General features: G+C 36.9%; 1 protein-coding gene across 5 annotated transcripts in view; it reads right to left on the bottom strand.

Annotated features, from left to right (window-relative positions):
- Window positions 1–19,590, bottom strand: part of LOC100746537 (transcription factor collier) — a 96,479-nt gene that overhangs the window by 48,822 nt on the left and 28,067 nt on the right. For all 5 annotated transcript variants that reach the window (XR_002946703.2, XR_002946702.2, XM_012385712.3 and 2 more), the window contains exons 5-6: window positions 15,766–15,839; window positions 15,183–15,251 (exon numbers count right to left, since the gene is read on the bottom strand). Coding sequence is in view for 3 of the 5 variants with exons in the window: in XM_012385712.3 (XP_012241135.1) it covers window positions 15,183–15,251; window positions 15,766–15,839 (143 nt within the window). In the remaining 2 variants the exon portion in view is untranslated. The remainder of the gene's footprint in view (window positions 1–15,182; window positions 15,252–15,765; window positions 15,840–19,590) is intronic.

Consider the following 19,590-nt stretch of genomic DNA (forward strand, 5'->3'; position numbering starts at 1 on the left):
GGCCGCCGGCCCAACGAATGGACGAATGGACTCGGGGGTGCGGTGCTGATGGCCGATGGTTCGAGGCAACTCGCGTTCCGCGAAGGGTGGACATTGCTTCCCGATATACTTTCCTTCCCGAGAATCTTTGCGTTCTTCTACCAATTCAATGAACGAAAATCTATATGTGTACACGTACGTATCTTCCGATCCCACTCACTCGCTCGTTTCTCTGGCCTACACGGATTAGATTGAACGAAACCCAATAGAACCAAATGTATTCATGAACCGTTGTTTACAAAACTGTCCACGTAGTTCTTTCGTCCCCATCTTTGGAGAATCTCTGTCCCTTCTTCTAACCACATTTCCTGGACCATTGTTACAATGCCGGTAATGGCTTTTTATCGCGTCTTCGCACATTTGTATTTCTTTTCGTTTTCTTTTCCTTTTTCTTTTCAGATATTTAGACTTTTCAATAGCTTAACATATTAATACACTTTAATCAAGTATTTACAAAGAAGGAAAGCATTACAAATGTAATATTCTATGAATGCATAAAAGAAGTATTTATTCAAATTTGTATGTGAATAATTATTTTGTAGACCATCGAAATATTGCAGTCCTTCGATAAATGAATAAATAAGTTTAAGGCTTTAATATTTTACATTTTTTCAAGTTTATATGCCAAGCATGAAAATCCTGGGCGGTGAAAAATTAAAGAACTGTTGAAAGAAATATAGAAATAGAATATTTAATTCTCTAATAGGATTAACCTAATTTTTAATTTTACAATGAAAATGTGCAAAATATTTCTGCCCGTCAGTCGTTACCTCAAGAGATATACAACTATCAATTTTATCAGGTTATTGCACTATTTTGACTTTTACATTACACTAGTGTACAAAAGTTTTTAGTCAACTAGATTATTTACTTTATATCCGAAAGAATCTTTTCTAATATTGGATATAAGAGTATAAGTAAAGATAATTAATAAGAGTATCAATTAAAATTCTTTAAATTATCTCTTGTAGGATATAGAGCGAAAAACCTATAGACGTGACTGTATATCACCTCATATTTCTAGTGCTTGCGTTCGTATGAAAAACACTCTTCTTCCATGTCATTGGCAGCGTTAATGAGCATCACTAATAGCATCGAGAAAAAGAGGAAGCGTGAGCAGGACCTCGGTCGACTCGAATTTCGTCGAAGGAAACTAACTTCTGGTTATGCTCAAAATGAAATTAGGCAATACGGACATCTTGAGAAACGAGAATGTATCTGAGATATGCGTCGACAGATGCGACAGGCTATCCTCGGCATCTACTGTCGTGAGAACCTCCGCGGGTATTCTACATGCAAATTTATAGAGATCCTTCGGACACCGGCGCTTCGAAGGGAGATGTATCCTCGAGGGACCAAAGACACCAGGACTAAGAGCGCTTCCTTGTACTGTCACTCTGCTCCGTTCGAATCAATCGCATAAATCTTGACGCATCGATCGTCCCTTTCGGTAACACGTTCGCCTACGAAAAATTCACTTGTCCGTGCTAGAACGTTCCAGAAAAATGGCAACGCCAAAATATCCTTGTTTCATACGAACCTGCGCGCACGTGAGAAAATATTCTCGTAATTTTGTGTAATATTCGAACGAATAATATTTTTCAATAAACTTAATATTGGTTAACTTATTGAGTTTATTTTCCTAATGTTGGAGATGTCGGGATTTGTTCTTGCAACTGTGAAACTAATATAAATATCATATAAATTATATGATAATTTTAGTTTTGTTACATCATTTCTATTTTCGATAAAATTCCGGCAAATTACAAAATATGTATATGAGGTGTATATTTAAATCCTACGTTGTAGAAGAAGAAAAAAGATAGAAATAAGATGTTCTATAATACAATTGGTTGAATCTATGAACGATAAAATTAAAAATAACGATATTACTTTTATCTAAAACATCGTCCACGTAAAATTCATAACAACTTAACAAACAGATTTAGAATCTTTTGCGGCCCTTCTCCCTTCTTTCAAAAACAACTCCAAACCTTTCGTATAGATTTCGTATTTTCTTCGTGATTTATCTATGGTTTACAGGTCGATTCTCCGATCAACCACTTGTTGACACACGATCGGCATAACAGAGACATATGCAAGTTCCAAGAATTTGGAGGATAAATTTGTCGACATTCTGCACTGAATAAAAATGGCGCGAGGCAGCGAGCTTTAGTACGTGACGGATCGACGAGCGAGCGATACCGATCGAAAAAAGGCGTTCGAGGTCGACCGAGAAAGATTCCAGAGTTACGAACCCACGGGATCCGCAAGCAACAATCGCGCTTACTATTTTCATCCCGGTTTGAGTCCGGGCCGGGTAGGCTACTGCCCGAAGGGGGCTGCCAGGCGCACGATCCCGACGAGATAGAGCAGTGGATCATCATTAACCGGATGGTCGCAAAACCAGCGACGGCTGATTGACAGGCGCGCAAAGACTTCCCGTTTTTCCTAAACCTGCCTTTTAGTTCTCGGTACGGCGAAACCCTTCTGCGGAGCCGAGAGAACGATATACGTCGGCCGATGATGAAGGACAGATCAAACGGTGGGAGGAAAGGATTCCGAAGGGAAGGGGGTTCGTGGGGTGCCAAAGAAAGAGGAGGGTGCCTTAGCAGTTCCTCGGAGCTGATGGACAGCCAAGAGGCGCCAAGCTATGCCAGCTATTCGCCTCTTATTTTATGCTGTCTCCTCGACAATTTAACGAGCCTGTGTTTGTGCATGCAGCCACGCGTGTACGTGTTACGCCTGTGTGCTGCCAATAAACCGAGACGAATTCCAAGATACCGATCGACTACTTTGATATGTCGCTAGTCTTCTACGATTCGTTTTCGTGTAAATAGGTACACTATCCGTCAAAAGTATCTGCAGTAAGTAATACATATAAGTAATACATATTTTCAACATGACATAATTTGGTTACAAAATTATGGATGAATTGGATCGTAATGAGTTTGTCCTTGGTATAACTACTTATGATAAAATGTTATAACGCGATTGAATTGATTTTTAGAAATTAATATGCAATGATAAGAGTCTTATTTATAATTGTCATACCTGGAACCGTTTTGTTAGTTGAAAGGATCTTTATTATCAGGCCTTTTAATTTTAAAAAGGCAAGATAATCGAACACAGAGACAACAGTCTATTAATCGTAAGCGAAAAAATCGCGAAGATTTATTCATTGAATTAGAAGTAGCTTGGTACTCTGTCGGTGAAGGAGAAGTTCGTTTTTTGGGAGAAAGTAGGTACGGAGAAGTCGCGTGAATTGATCGTTCGAAGCGCGCGTTCAAGACCGAAGTACTTTGTAATCGTCCACCCTCGACCACCTTTTGCGACCACACGGAGGTCACGTACTGATCGATGCCGAGGTTATCGCAAACCGCAGGACTTTTGTAATTTCAAATAGCACTTGATTCTTTATTGTTCATTAACTAATTTGCAAAAATAATATTTCTATTTGTATTCACATTTCTAATAAAAATGCGAATTAATTAATCAAACTCACCCTTTACTGGAATATTCATTTCATATTAGATTGTATAGTTCGAATAATTATTTAATTATTTATTATTATAAATATACAGTATAATATTTCGTAAACATAAAAAGAATAGAGTTCTGTAAGTGGCATTATAATTATCGAAACGTAGCTAACATTAACAGATATTGCAATTATAAAATTCGTCGAAATGGTGAATTTCAAATTTCTTTCTGCTACATTATAATAGAATATTTTTCTAGTGTTAAGAAACTGGAATAAAAACTTCCAATGCAATCTATTCAATTCATTATGTCTTAACTACCCTTTGTTCAAAAGGTTGTTCAACTGTTTATTCGATGATTAACAGCGTAATTGTACGAGCGTGAAAGCGTTGTCCGATAATCGGATGGATAGTTTGGTAGAAATCCTGATTGCCGAGAACAGATTTCGACAATAAGATGACACGGTTGTCTCATCGTATTACGCACGAGCCCAAAGCATTCGAGGCATTAGTGCGTGGCTGGTGTTTAGAGGCCCTAGAAAGTAATTGAGTTGGCCACGCGACTCTTGAAGTGGCTCCCTACCAACGCTACGAAGCGGGTTCCCTCCAGGCTCTTCTTCTCATTGGTAACCACCTGTTTTGAGCGGAACCCACTCTCTTTATTTCCCCCCTCTCTATCATTCTCTCTTTGTATCTCTCTCTTTCATTCTCCTCTACACGGGTACAGAAAAATACACACTCGTACACTCATTGGTTTGGCCACTTGAAATTCACGTTCTTCATTGTACGAAGAATTTGACATACGGCCGATGGGCGCCACCGTTTTCCAACCCCTAAAATCATGCACCACCACTCTCTTACCAGTCGTCGTTGTCATTCTATTATAGCCCGCGCATGGATGCTCCCCGTGATCTGTTTGTTCGTTTTCTTTATCGAGATAAATAAGTCCTCCAGTGCGCTTGTGCGCTCCTTTCTAAATTGAATCCTATCAGTCGGAGTATGGTAAGTCTATATTTGCTAAAAGGGTCTTTATATCTTTGATTAAGAAATTAGAACTTTTAAATATACACGTGGATTATATCCTGTTCTGTAGTATGTCTACCAGTGATATTTCTGCAATTAATTTTTTCTTTCTCACGTATAGTTGAAAACAGATAACATTTACGAGTAGTAATAAGAAATACGTTAGAGAAACAGTACATAAATGAAATTTGTATTCTTAAAATTTGAAATCTTTAAAATCATATTCTATGAAAAGATCACTCTATAAGAAGATATTAAGCTGGTCTACGATACTTCAAGTGATACTCAACATTCAACAAATTTATTAAATACGTCTACTTCTCTACTCATACAGTTCGCATTATCAGGCATAATATACTCTTAATATAAAGAATGACATTTACATTGTATTGGATGCTCATCGATGGAATACTCCTTTTACTTCAGTTTCGGAGGAGGCACCGTGACATCGTGAAATCTTAGTAGAAATAATAGAAGATAGGTTCGAGTAGAAGTAAGAGATCGATTCCGTAGAGCAAGAGGAGGAAGGTAAGGGTGGCAGCGTGGAGGACCGAATGCCATTTAGAGTCATCCACCGTGTCTCAATCTAGAGGCACCCTTCCAGGCATCGGCGAGCCGTGACGGTTGGCATCTGTTCTGCGGGCCGAGACCCCAACGAGGATGGCAGAAGCAACGCCAGCGGCAGCATATAACGCTACAAAATGCCAAGGGTCCCGTCAGAACGTCTATATGCACTAGAACGTTCAAAATGATCCTGCAAGCATCGCGCCACTACATGCTTTCTCGAATGATTTCACCTATCAATAAACTAGAGAGCACCGAATCGTTTTCTGAGTAATTGGTTGCTTGATCCCTGACTAACCGTGATTGAAAGACAAGTACTATTGTTAACATAGGGTACAAACTCAAAGGGTGTTAATATGGGACGTCATTTTTCCCTAATTTTGTAAAAAGAAACAATGGAATTATGGATATAACCCTTTTAATACAGATTCCTTTTTTCTCGTAAAAATTGATATCGATGGGGTGTTTAAATATAAAGAAAAGAACCTGATAAGTATTGTTTGTTCATCCGTTTTTGTTTTAACGTCGCTTAATGACTAATGCTAGTATTTTAGTAATGAATCTTCATTATTATTGCAAAGAATGTTTGACTACCATATTTACTTTTGTTTCAAGAAAATGATTACAAATTTCTCTATTGATCTCCCAATAATTACAATACTCCTTCGTTTATAATTAATGAAGGGAATTTGAACAATGGAATAACTGAACAAATTTGAGCGTGAATAATTTGAAACAATTCCTTTCTTACTATTCTTATACATTGAATGTAATTTGGAATAATTTATGAAAATCATATCGAAACAAATCACAGTCAAAGTAAAATCTTAGATCGCATCGGATCTAAAAGAAAATCTGGAAATTCCTTCGGTTTTGGCAACGATGGCGGGAAGAAAACTGGCGAGCGACAGGAAGAAAAAGAGAATACCTCTGGTTTCTCGGAAGGTAGATCGATGGCGATTTTTCACTCACTTAGCTCGGCGCGCATCAATATGCATTAAGCTGATCGGTTCTCCCTATTGGCTTCTTCTCTTTAGGAGCAATAGGGACCAAAAACGTGAACGAAGAGAGAAAGCCAGAACGACGGAAAGAGGGTTATGCAAGAAGGACTGTTCCTCCTTCTTTCTACCCCTTTCTTCGACAACGTGGAGAGGGAATAAGAAACAAGCGCTGTGCGGGAAGCTGTTAAGATATTCTTTGAAAATAAGGATACCGTATCGAGGTAATTCTCGGTAGGTAGAATAACCGTAAGGAAATCGAGCCGAAGTCTCGGATACGACTAAGATTCCACGGGCTCTACGACACTCTTGGGTACGTTTTGGTATCTGTCTAGGCTCCTCTGTAGTCACGGCCCAGGATATGCTCGCCACTTTTCGTACAGACGGTGAGCCAATCAGCGTCCACTTGTGTCAAGACTTTTGAGAAGTTGCGAGTTTTCCAACGGAAACCATGCGATTCTCTCGATTCTAGTATTCCTATGGCCGGCTGATATCAGAAGTCTTTAAATATCCTATTACTTTTATTGAAATTTGGAATACTTGCAGGATATAGTGATAGATTATTTAGTATTAAATTGTAGATATTTGTACAATTTTTTTTTACCGGTTTATATTATTGAATACAGCTTTTTAATAATGTGAGTATGAAAGAAAATTCGAAGGATTTCCTTAATATTTTCATTTCTTCCGAGAGTCTAGACAATTTTACGGAAATTGAAATATTTTGTAACATTCTCAGAAACTACTTTTTTATTAATCTTGAAAACTCTTTTTGCATCTTTGTCTTATGCACTGAATTTCCATTATCTTCGCTACCTTGTACTATCCTAACATACCTTTTATACTTTGACAAAGCAGTATGTAAATTATGTTTTTCAATTATATATTTACGCAATTTTTCCGAGTTCTCTTACTACTTGGTCCTCAATGGATTAACGTTGTCGCTAGTTAAGTTTGTTATATACCATGTTTTACGTGTATCAAGCTAAGATCAATAATTTTCACTTAACGTGCTGAAACTCGACTTTAATTCGCTCATACAACGATTAATCGTGATATTAATACATTACTGAAATCTTAAGAATCGTAGGGGTGAAAATGTATATTTCTACTGAGGTTGTATGACAAGATGCATTAAATGATTCGCATAAGCAATTCGAAAACCGATTCCACTGATACATAATGGATTGACAGGAGTTAGTTTAGCATAAGTTTTCCATTAGCAGGCTGAATAGATCGAGATATCGATAATATCCAATATAGATTCCAGTCGTATTTCGCGAGTGAAGCGTGTGTTTTAGGTGCCTTTCTCCTCTTCGGACTTGCCAGAAGGATCCCGCATACTTGTCGACAACAGAAACAAGCTATATTCCGTAAATTTTTTGGTGATTCGACTAATTGGACGAATTTACGAGGTAGCCAGTCCATCTTTGGCCCATAATACCTGTGATTCCTTTTATCTTGTAAATACCGAAACAGGAATCTCTCGGAATTTCTAAATTTTACGTTGAAGAAGAAGAGTTGGTACCGACATCGATAGAATTGTAAGTCAATTGCGTAAAGTTTTAATTAAACATCGACGAGTATGTTTCGAGCAAAACTTTAGAACGTTGAAAAAGATGTATTTAAAGGAAAAGGATTGCATTAAAATATCTTTTCCAATATTTGGATCTTTGAAAAGGGAACGAAATTTGGAAAATAAAAATATTCTCAATATTTTGTAGAATAAAATAAATTAAATTAAATTAATCATTTGTAGCGGCACAAGAGTTAGATCCCTTACACGTTTATTAAGGAGCACAGTCCTTTACGATTAAAATCTAAATTTGAACTTCATTTTTTTTTTAAGTACAAATATTTAATACCATAGTCTAGTAGTTTTTCTAGAAGTGAAGAAAAATTGGAAACTTCTGAAGTTTATATTTCTTAAAAATTTCGATGACTCAAACTGTTATGTATTTATCTATAGACGTACTTCAATCGGAATAAAATTTCAGATATTAATTTAACACGGAATGTCCGTACTCAAAGAAAGGGGTTTTGATAAATTATTTTTTCACCGTCTATGAATATGCAGAAAATGATTCTCGGTTCGCAAATCAAATTTTTTCACCTAATATCCATAAATTATTTGCTATTTACGGTTACTTTGATCAATTCATTTGATTCCTCGTGTGCAACGATTATCGGCTGCAATTTTCTGGTTGGTAAAACCAAAAAATAATTAGCCGTGTAAATATACCGTTATTTATCCGACGATTTCCCGGCCGAGCGATCGGTCGTTCTTGTTTCTATAGAGGAGCGTGCACGCGCACTTTTATCCATTTATTTTAGGGGTATATCCAGAATGAAGGGTGTGATACCCCTACAATAGGGTCCCATATGCTTCGCGTATGAGAACGAGTACCACCATTGAGTGTGTTTTGATTTCTTTAATAGTCACGTCAGAAAATAGTACTTTTAGGACCAGTCAACTTGAAAAATGCTGAATAATGTAACTCGATTTGTTTTACCTTCCGACAGCTATGTATAGAGATACAAATTCCAACAATATTGCTCATTTGGAAGATTCTACGCTTCTATTTAATATACTTGGTATCTATAATGTTTTAGTGTTTAATATTTAAATTATAACATATATTTTAAGTATTTGAGAAATATTGGGTTCATTCCGATTTTTAAGGAATTTGGTTCACATGAAAGATCATATTGAAAAGTTTTTCGTCGAAAAACCTGAGAGGTTCTGGAAGGATGGAATATTCAAGTTGCGTGAAAGATGGAGAAAGGTTATGGAACAAAATGGCACCTATATAATTCAATGAATGTATATCGAATCGAAATGTAAATCGGAACGAACTCTCCGGGCGACCCAATAGTTATTATAGAAATATAAAAAGAATCGTTACGATCTTTAAAATATATCTCAAAATACTAACAGAAAACAAGCTTCGATCTTATTCTATTACCAATTCTTGATTTAACATTACTTTTGGTTTGTTTGTTACGCATATAATAGTCTTTTAAACGCATTTCTCAATTCCTTTATTTAGAATCTAATTCTTGCCTATAACATTCGTAAAATATTATGTTCAATTTTCAAAGGAACGCAACGTAATTTTTTTTATATTTTACGTATCATAATGTATTATGCAATTTTTCATACTTTGCGTGTTATAAAATTGATGCACATTTCTAATCCTTGAAACAAGCAGGAGGGATCCCTCGTTTTACAATATTTATGCCGATTCCGTGGCTCGTGGAACAGATTCGCTGATAAAACTCGTGTTTCTACATCTTAATTAGCACAACCAATGGCACCCGTGTAAAAATTGAAAGAAACAAGGGGCGTTGTTCGGCAGAAATAGTGGGTGAGTGAGATTTCCCACTGGATCGTTTGATTCGACCAATGAATAGCAAGCCCATTTCAGTATGCATCGCGTACGTCGTTCGCTTAATAAGTTTTCCTTATCGATGTGTGTCATCTACGAGCAGGCAACCAGAGACCCGTCATTATCGTCCCTATCTCGGTTGATAGTTTTCATCATTTCCATCCAAAGTAGCGGTGCACAGCACACACGCGGTACTTACTCGTTAGGTGGAACAGCACTAATACTGCGTGGTCTAACATGTGTCGCTGATTGCACGCACTTTCACCTGATTAGCTTTTAACAGGACGTCAAAACGTTTTCGGTTTTTTTACGACGTCTGATATATACAACTCGTGTTTCTTAATACGATCGTCATATTAATTACTTGTTTCTATCTTTTACGACAATTTATAGCCCCTAATGAATGCGCATGATCTTTCTTTTATTGTTTTTAAAATAGTTCTGTCGTTCCATTCCATTACCACATTACATTCACATTCATACTTTTACGAATACAATCGGAGAAATGTAAATTAAATTATTATTTATTGTTCTTTAAAACGCAAGAGCTAGAAAATAATGTATCACGGGCAAAAATGAAAGGGAACGATAAATATTTATGTCTATGTTTTCGTATTAATATCGGAACCTCGGCTCCAACGTTGAAAGAGTTTTCAGCATTCTGCAATAATGCTTGCGCCAGAAATTCTCTGACTGCCCTTGATATCGAGTCCATACTGATGGAGATTCGCGGCAAGGGTGCGAGACAACGTAGCACGATTCGGTCAAATCTGCATGCATTAACGCCACAAGCGCGACTGATTGACAATCCGTGTGTCATTGTGACGTCAGTCAAATCGCTCGAGCATCCTCGACCAATCGCAATCAATTAAGGTAACGATTGATTGTTACGCGTTTGGACTCGACGAAGGGAATATCGCGAGCCGGTATTTATGTGGATGATAGACGTGCCATTGAAAATCACAATATCGCCATCGACGAGGGACCAGCTTAAAGCTTCGTATATCTAAATGATCGTTTTTATAGCATCTTTTTCATATATCTATCTGATGTTCCTTCTTATTTTGTTTCTAACAAATAAACGCTGATATTTTGTTTAACGTTTATCACTTTCACTATCACTATTGTATACGTCACACCCAAGTAATGTGTTTGAAAATAAAATCCTAGTTAGATTTATCTTTATCCTTATTAGGACATAGTTTGGAAGAAGCAAAGAAGTGGGCGGTGTATTAGAACAAATATTACTACACAAGATAAAGTGACAATCAAATTTTTGGCCACAAAAAGTAACACTTCATTTTCTATTTTTGCTTTCCAATCTTTCTTGCAAGATACCATCTAATTTTCCATTATTTGATATTTTAATAATCAAAGTTCTGCTGTACTTATATTTCCTTAGTTCTCAGTGTTTTGACATTTGTCAAGACTCATCCATTACGCTCACCACGCCCATAATGCTAAATTTCCTCGCCACGTATTTGGCCTTTCGAACAATTTCAAAATATACATATATCTTCCTGTTCACGATCGTAGTAGCGTTCATCGCGGTATTAATCGGGCAGGGTGGCATTTTCCCCGTGAAAAATTCAACCGTGTCGTCCCCTCGAAGGGACCATACGTCCAGGAAAACGAAACGATCGTCGTCGCGCGCCACCCGAAATGGAATCCGTCAAATTGACGGAGGGTATAGAGCGTCACGGCGCGCTGAGGGTCGCGCGAGCCTCGAACGAGCACAGAGAGGAAACGGTTGCAGTACGAACCGGAGGGCTATGATCGATGTCCCGAAATTAAGGGCTTGCCCGCCGAGCGAAATAAAGTTAACCAATCGGGCCAACGAATGGTCCGTTCGGTCGTTATTGGCTCTGGCAGTTCTGGTCCGAGTCGCGACGACCCGATGCCCGATTTTTTCACGCTGTCCCTTGTTTTTCGAGGGGGTCGCCGGGCTATGCCGATTGCAATTCGAGAAAGAGTGATATAGGGACGAGAGGCATCACGGTGAATCCAGGAACTGGTCGCGGATGGGGGAGAGGATTTTCGTAATTATGGAACGGCGTTGGTCCCCGGGGATTCGTCAGTCGACGGGAAAGCCCCTGGCTCTGTACGGCCACGACAATGCCATTTTAATTATGCATGTTAATTGGTTTCCGAGTCCGGCGTAATACCAGCTTCTCTAGGACTATTCTCGCGGTGCATCTCCTCTTCGTGTTACTGATCGATGCGTTGGATTCATCGATCGACTGATCTATACTTGTTACTTTTACGGTAAAACTTACAACGAGGTAGGGTTACTTCAACCACCTAAGGTTTGGTTTAGCTTAAAATTTTAATTCAAATATAAATTATATGCAATGTTATGCTGAATCGATATACGTATGTACGGATCAAAAGCACAACGAAGATAAATTTTTCATATTAAATTTATTTGCGGTTGAGAATAATTGAGAAGTCAATAAACATGTGACGAAAAATATAACGCAAGGAGAAAAAAATGTACAACCTTCTGTGAATTTTTCCGAGAGAGAAATTATTGTGGACTTATGTACACTTGAGTTATTCGACGAAGTATTACAATTGGTCTTGGTTTTCTTGGTCTCTGATCGACTGTTCCCTTCAACGCTCCGTAAGGGAAAGTGATGGGGTGAAAAAATGGCCACGCTTCGATATAGCAATCGCTTTTGTTTTTTGTACTTTTTTTTTAGTGAGATATACACGATTGATGGGGGCTGCGTTGTACTTTCTGCACAGCTGAGTGAGCATGTCACAATCGGCCAGGGCCGCCTCAATCAAAGTGGCATTGATACCCTTCGCTCCTTCTCTCGATCGGGCCCTCGCGCTCTCCATTGCGGTTTTGTTCGAGACCGAAAATCTATTAGCCTACCAACATATATACACATATTTTCTACCACATACAACACCTCTGTGTGAGAGAGAAACTGATTTTAATACCAACAAATACGAAAAACCATCGTACGGGTTCAATTCCTGGCGAATTTATCTTCTAGAAAATGTGCACGAAATATTGTTTACTCATATCGATTGTAATATTTACAGTCTATTCTTTATATATCTTTATATGTGAAATACGATTTCTTTCGAACAATAAACTCTGTACTTTCTAAAATTAAAACTATTTCATAGCACTGAAATATTTAAATAACAGATGCATTAACCGCTGATGTAAAAACTACATATTAACAATTATTTGTAGTTCAAAACATTCCCATCAAATCGTTGGAATTAAAATCTGTGACGAATAAGACACATGTAGTATAATTTGTATTAATTAACAATTTCTTGTAATCAAATATTTACGACCTTATTGTACTATGATTTGAAGAAATTCGAGAAATGATATTAATCTTACACTTAAACGCATTGATTTTAGATGGTAGCTTGAAATCTTTTCGTAAATATCACGAATACTGTCTATGGTAAATACATGATAAACATAATGCGCATGCTAAATGAATCTTCTAATTCTATAGTTCGTACATTTAGGTACTCTACGCCAGGCACGATCTACCACAAGCCAAGGTAAGAGACATAGTTTAGGGTGGCGCTCGATGTGACACGCGACCGCAACGTGGTTGTGCATTTACATTATATCGCGGTTTATACGATGTTACTTAGGTGCGTGCGTGCTGTGTATCGAAGCAACATTTTCGAGATTAATTTTTCTAATGCTTTCGTCAGACAAGTCTTGTTCCATTGGAAATTTATTGTGATACAACTAACACAGTAACATAGCCATCCTACCAGTTTTAATTAAACGCGAAGTGAAACTTGCCAAATTATTAAAAAGATCTCAAATCTATTGATAAATTTAACGGTATCTAGAATTATGGTTATAGATAATGATAGAAAATGTTTTGATTAAACAATAATATACATCTTAGAGAACATTCGTTACGTATTCTTAACAATCGCAATCTTCTTTGTTAATATTAAATGATGGTAAGAGAGTTGGAGCCATTGTCTCGTTTATTTATAGTAACATTCACCTATTTTACTGCCAATATATTGACAAACTTTGTTTCGGTATCAATCTATTGTTGCGAAGAGGGATCACTTTTTCCTCGAAATTCCCAATATCAGATAAAACACTTTGATACCAGTTTCTCGAAATGCGCGAATAAGTATAAAATCCATTTTCCCAAGAACTATAAACAACACCTATGGCAGATCATTGCACTTAAATCCAGGCGGAGAAGGATTCGAAAACACTGCAAGCTGCAGAAAAATAGTTACGTGCAAGCCCAGTAGGCTTTGCCTGTCACCTACGTGTATCACATATCCTCCGAATAAGGATGAAAGCTCCGAGGCGACGTTGTATCGAAAACCGTAGGTTGAGCATCCCTGAGCACAAGATGTCCTCCTGAAGACTATCTCGGCCTTGGTCCCGCGGGAAACCTCTTCCTTCCTACCGTTCCTATCTCAGGACACTCTATAGCCTATTCAGATACCAGGCTCACCCTACTGCTACCATGTTAGCCAGCTTGTGAGGAAGAGAGAGAAAGAGAGAGAGAGAGGAGGGGGGAGACTGTTGAGCGAGAGAAGGGGCGAGAAAGGGAGAGAAAGAGTGTCTCTGTATTTCCAAGGACAAGCAACACCATGTAGAACGTGGAGGAGGTATAAGTACGCCTGAGTATTCGAGTGCTCTTGTACCTTGCAGTCTCACCACACCTCGTAGGAAACGTATTTTGCAAGCCTAAATATCACGGGTTTCTAGTCTATGCGACGCTATCTTGCAAGTGGGTACCTTCGAGAAGGAGTTATCTGGCCCCTTATTTCGCAGATCGTTGAGAAGCATGATAGCAAGGGTGGCAAACTGATATCAGAGTCGTTGACGTCTCAATGAAATTCGACTGTATATGTATACACTACCATTCATAAGAATCCAGACACTTTGATCGATTTGTGGTAATCGTGTCTGAATTTGATCAAAATATACGAATTAATGATGGATTAATAATTTGAGGATTGAAAGTCATCGCGGGGTTAGTCAACATTCTGATAGTCTGGATTTAGTCAGGTACTTCAAATTTTAGAGGTGTCATAAGGGTATACCATAGAGGAATGATAATCTCTTTAATTTCATAATTAATTACTTTACTTTCTGTCGCGATATGTTTTCGTGACTAGAAAAAGTATAATGAACTTTTTATAATAATAAATGAAGAACATTATTTTATGAAGACAAGAAACGGACTGAGCTAATTCATCAATTTTTCTTATGGTCTACCAGAAAGCCCCTTAAAAACACAGAGTGTTTTTATTCAATACTAAAAAGATACTGTCGTACGAATGAAAAATACTACTCATGTAATAAGTGTATCTTTCAGTTGAAAGATCGATAGTACTAATGTAAGTAAGATAATAAAGGCGAGTATTCTAGACACGGTGGCTTCGAGTGTTAACTCTGTTGCGTTCTGTCATCATTCTAGGTTCAATTCTATTCTTTATTCTTAACAAACTTCTTAATTTTATGAAAATTATAAATTATAAAAGAATCATTCTTAATATTCATAGTTTCGTGTTCTATATGCGTATAAAATAATAAAAATCCTGTTGCTTACTAAAACGATATTAACGGATATAAAAGTTGGTGGATAGCAAGCAGAATTAATAAAACTTCACGAAAACGATACGATTTGATTATATCCAAAACGATATTATCCACTCACCGATCGATGATAACAGGATCACTTGGTGTTTCGTTTCGGTTTCCGCAGCTCTTCTTATCGCAACATCGACTACAACAAACAGAGTCAGGTGGATCAGAGACTAGTATGTCGCAATTTCCAAATATTTCTTTATTTATCCGTGGGGGATGCATTCTTTCTTCGACTCAATTCGGTGGGTCCAGAGGGTCAGAATTTTCGAGGTCGTCTAAAAACTATATAAACCCTTGGGACTTTGTAAGTTTGGGGGTGGAGAGTAGTCAGGCCGAAGTCCCATGGGTCAATGAGTCAGCCACCCCCAAAGAATGATTGCACCCCCGTGTGTCTCGTTACGTTTATGGTTTGCCACCGCAAGGGTGGCTGCATGCATGAGGAGTAGATTCTTTGCTCTTCGGCCGTACGTGTTTGCATACAGTTAGTATTGCCACTAACCGATGAAAAGGCGTATCATTGCCGTGTCAAACAAATTAAAGTTAAAATATTTGCACATTTCAGGTATACGATCAACGTTACCTTCATCTTTAAATGCACACTGTTATTTGAGATGATTGTTAAACGTTGATAACTATTATTAGGAAAAACTCACCTGCACATCACCTCGTGAGTAAGAAGAACCCTACACATTTCAGGGTTTTTATCTTGTCCCTCATACATGATAGCCTGAAACAAAATGAAAATTATTTCAGAACGGTAATTACAATGGTATATGTGTACATAAATGGTGTATTTCACAATACAAGTTTAAATGATCGTTTGTTAATGTCTAATTTAGTATTAAAATAGTATAAAAATATGTGTTGTCAGGCATTTATTAGAATTCTGGCATGTACTTAAATTTCTATATTATACGTATAAATGGAAACCTATACAAAAAATAAAACATGTTAGAAAACTATCAGTAGGGACGCAAGTCGAGAAGGGACTATTTCCCCTAGAAATCGCTAAGCCATGGTCGGCTTAAGCAAATCCGTTAAGCTTCCTTCACGACCTTCTGATTGATTTTTATTTAATGATAACAAGTCGTTATCCTGTATTCATACACTTACAGTTGGGGATGAGTCGCGAATTAACCGTAGAATAATCAAGCATGGTTAGGTAATACATTTTTGATCTTGGTGAAATCCCTCAAACAGTAAGTAATATTTTGAGGCTATTGAAGTATCCTGTGTAAGATAAATAAAATAAACACAACATACAAACAAGCGTTTTGTTTTATTCGTATATTTTTTTATCTTTTTATTCGTACTTAAATGAAATTTTCTCAATGACTAAATTAATCATTTAACTAATATTCGTTTGATTCCATTAATTAAAATATAGAACTATGATTGCAAGAGTCAATATACAGCAATGGCAAACGTAACGCGAATAAACCACGGAATGTAGGTGCATTACTATGTATCTTGTCAATGCACAACCGCGCGAAAGCAAATTTCCCATTTCGTTACAAATTCGAAGGGAAGTCAACTCTCGGACATTTGTATTTCTACGCGTCAGACACGTTAATCGTATCGCCGGTACGCGTAATTTATGCAGAAGTTGCTTCGTATTGCGTGTAACGACCTAAATTGCTGGAGTTGGCGAAGAAGCGATAAAATGTAAATACTTTGAAATATAACGTTCTAGGGAATTGGTTATGTTGGCGTCAGTGGTCTCGGACTGCGAAAGCGGTTGAATAGCGAAGGATCCCCGTAACGATATCAAATACATTTCGCCTCGGCAGTTAGGTGTGACTTTCAGAACGGCATCAAATATTTATACGAACAAAATAACCGAATTGCAACGTAAACGAACCGCGATGGTTGTATACGCGGCGGAAGGTAAATCAGAGGAGAATCCCCCGCCGAAGTGGAAACGTCAGCCAGGGAAATAGAGGGGCAAAAATAAACACGGAAGAAAGAGGAAAGTGGATCGAGAAGTGAAAGAGGAAAAGTAGTATTCCTTCGAAGAGGAAAACGAAAGGAGGCGCATAAAACGTTTCGTGCCCTTCGGCCGTTTCGACTCCTAATCGTTGAACAGCATGCGATCTTATTTGTGTCGTGAATAATTAATACGAGTATCTACCTTGTACGCATTAACTCCGGTTCTAAAACACATAGGGTTATTAGTTGTAATTAGTTACTTAACGGAGTAACTATTTTCCTAAACCTTCGGTTAATATTGTGTTAAAATACAATTCCTTCTAATCGACATAATTGGTTTGCTAGAAGAGTGACGCAAGTAAGGAACGTAAAACTTCTGTATAGGAAAGTTTGAAATAGAAAGCTTGTTATCGATACTCGTTAGTTAGTCCATGCAGTGGAAAATTGTTAATTACTCAGTCGTGACAATATCTTTCCACTTTTACAACTTTTATTTTCATATTTAAACAGAAAATTATAGCTCCCTTATGTGCAGTTAAAACTTTATGTATAGTATGATTTATCTCAATCAACATATCCGATTTTTAAACATATTTCGTCGTCGTGCAGTTTATTGCCGTTACTATACTAATTGGAAATAAATGCTACATTGGTAATAATATATTTGAGTGAACGTGAATGTAAAATATTTTCACTATAAAATATAGATCTAGATAATATTTCAGTCCGTTATATAGTTTAGTTTTTGGAGAATTAAAGACTGATCATGTATTTTGGCGATGGAAACAATAAATTTTTTAAAAATAGAGTTCACCCGATTGACTTTCTAAAAATACATTGACTATGAGAAATAAATAATGTATTTTGCAACCTCTATTATGGAAAAAAAATAGAAATAAGATTTCTTAGAATATAGTTATCTGAATATACGAGAATGCCTATTTATCCACATTCTTTTCTATGATATGATATGAAAGTTAATATTATTTTAACAAACGTCTATCAATTCATAATTATAAATATTCCGATATTTAAAAAGGATAGATACCTAACGCTTATCCAATCTTGGGCATGCACATGTCATTCACGTGTAATAATCATTGTTTATACACGTAATGATCATTGGGTAGATCTTGTACACCTTCTGATACGACATGCGATATTATTTGCTCAGTAACCGTTGCCAGGTACGATACGTGTTGTTGATTTTACGTATCTATCCCACTTACAGACAATTTCGAGCAATTAGTTTTTACCGCGTTGCTTGTTCTCATGAACTACTAAGTTCTTGTTTGTTCTTATCGCTGTACAGGTCGATGATATCAATTATCGATCACGCACGTATCGAAATCGATCAATAGTTATGTTTTTGTTCTTATAAAAACTACTTCGTGCAAGAACAAGGCGATAAAACTCTTTTTACAATCTTTTACTTTACAAATATCATTTGTGGTAACGTTATGATATTCGTACAATACGAAGTGTTAAGAGTGAATATCTAATAATTTTTCAAGATATGGAAATCAAAATATTCGATACTCACTGATCCTTTCTCTCAAATCTCTTTTCTAGATTAGTCATTTTGATCGCTTATCGCCACACGTTAATATTTCTTCGTTATAGATATGCAATAATCGCGTCGCTACGTACGAAATTTATTGGTTAATTCCGTCAGTCGATCGAATTTTGATAGTGTCATTCCATGTCAGTTAATATCGTCTCTAAATTAGATTGAAATCCAATTAGACTAGAAGCAATTGATTGGCTATTACTGACTTTACAATCGCGTAATTCCAAAGGAAATATTGTTAACATTACATTCTTTTTAGTATTAGATTTATCGCAAGATATTTATTGCAAACGTACACTTAGTCAAAATTTAGTAGATTTACAGCATGAATAATACATATATAATAAATGTCAAAGTTTGTCCCACTAAATATCTGCTTGTTCAAACATTTCTATGACTTTAGCAAAGTACTGATATGCTTGCAGTAAATATCTTGTAATCTTTTTATACATATTCATGTTTGTTTCAAACTTTGCTAATATAATCATGAAATTTCAAAATGTTTTGTATAATACAAATAATATATTCGAAAAATATTTCTGTAAGCACTGAAATACTTTCGTGAGCCACTATATATCGTCAGATATCTTAAGGGATGGCTGGCTCAAGTCGAGAGAGTTTGCAAGTAATACTGTCAAATGAGTCGTCCTAGGGGTGCGACCAATCAGCATCAGTCCCTCGGAGGCCTTTCTTCCGTTCCCTCCTGGTCCCAGTAGAAACGTTTGGGCCTCCCCACTGCCATCCAATTCCCACGGGAATTACTTACGAAGGACTAATAGCGATAACACGCCAGTACTAACGATTTTTAAATTTATGACAGTGTGCGTTTACCTACGCGCCTGTTTCATTAAAGTGAAAGTAAATTATTCTATTATTTCGTTTCTATATCTTTTTAATGAAGTAATTAATCTAACGTTTTAACAATTGAAATATAGTATGTTGTGCTGTATGTTAAATTATATGAAAATACTTATATGTT

This window comes from Bombus impatiens, unplaced genomic scaffold (assembly GCF_000188095.3).
Source record: "Bombus impatiens unplaced genomic scaffold, BIMP_2.2 scf_0344, whole genome shotgun sequence".
NCBI classification, from domain to species: Eukaryota; Metazoa; Arthropoda; class Insecta; order Hymenoptera; family Apidae; genus Bombus; species Bombus impatiens.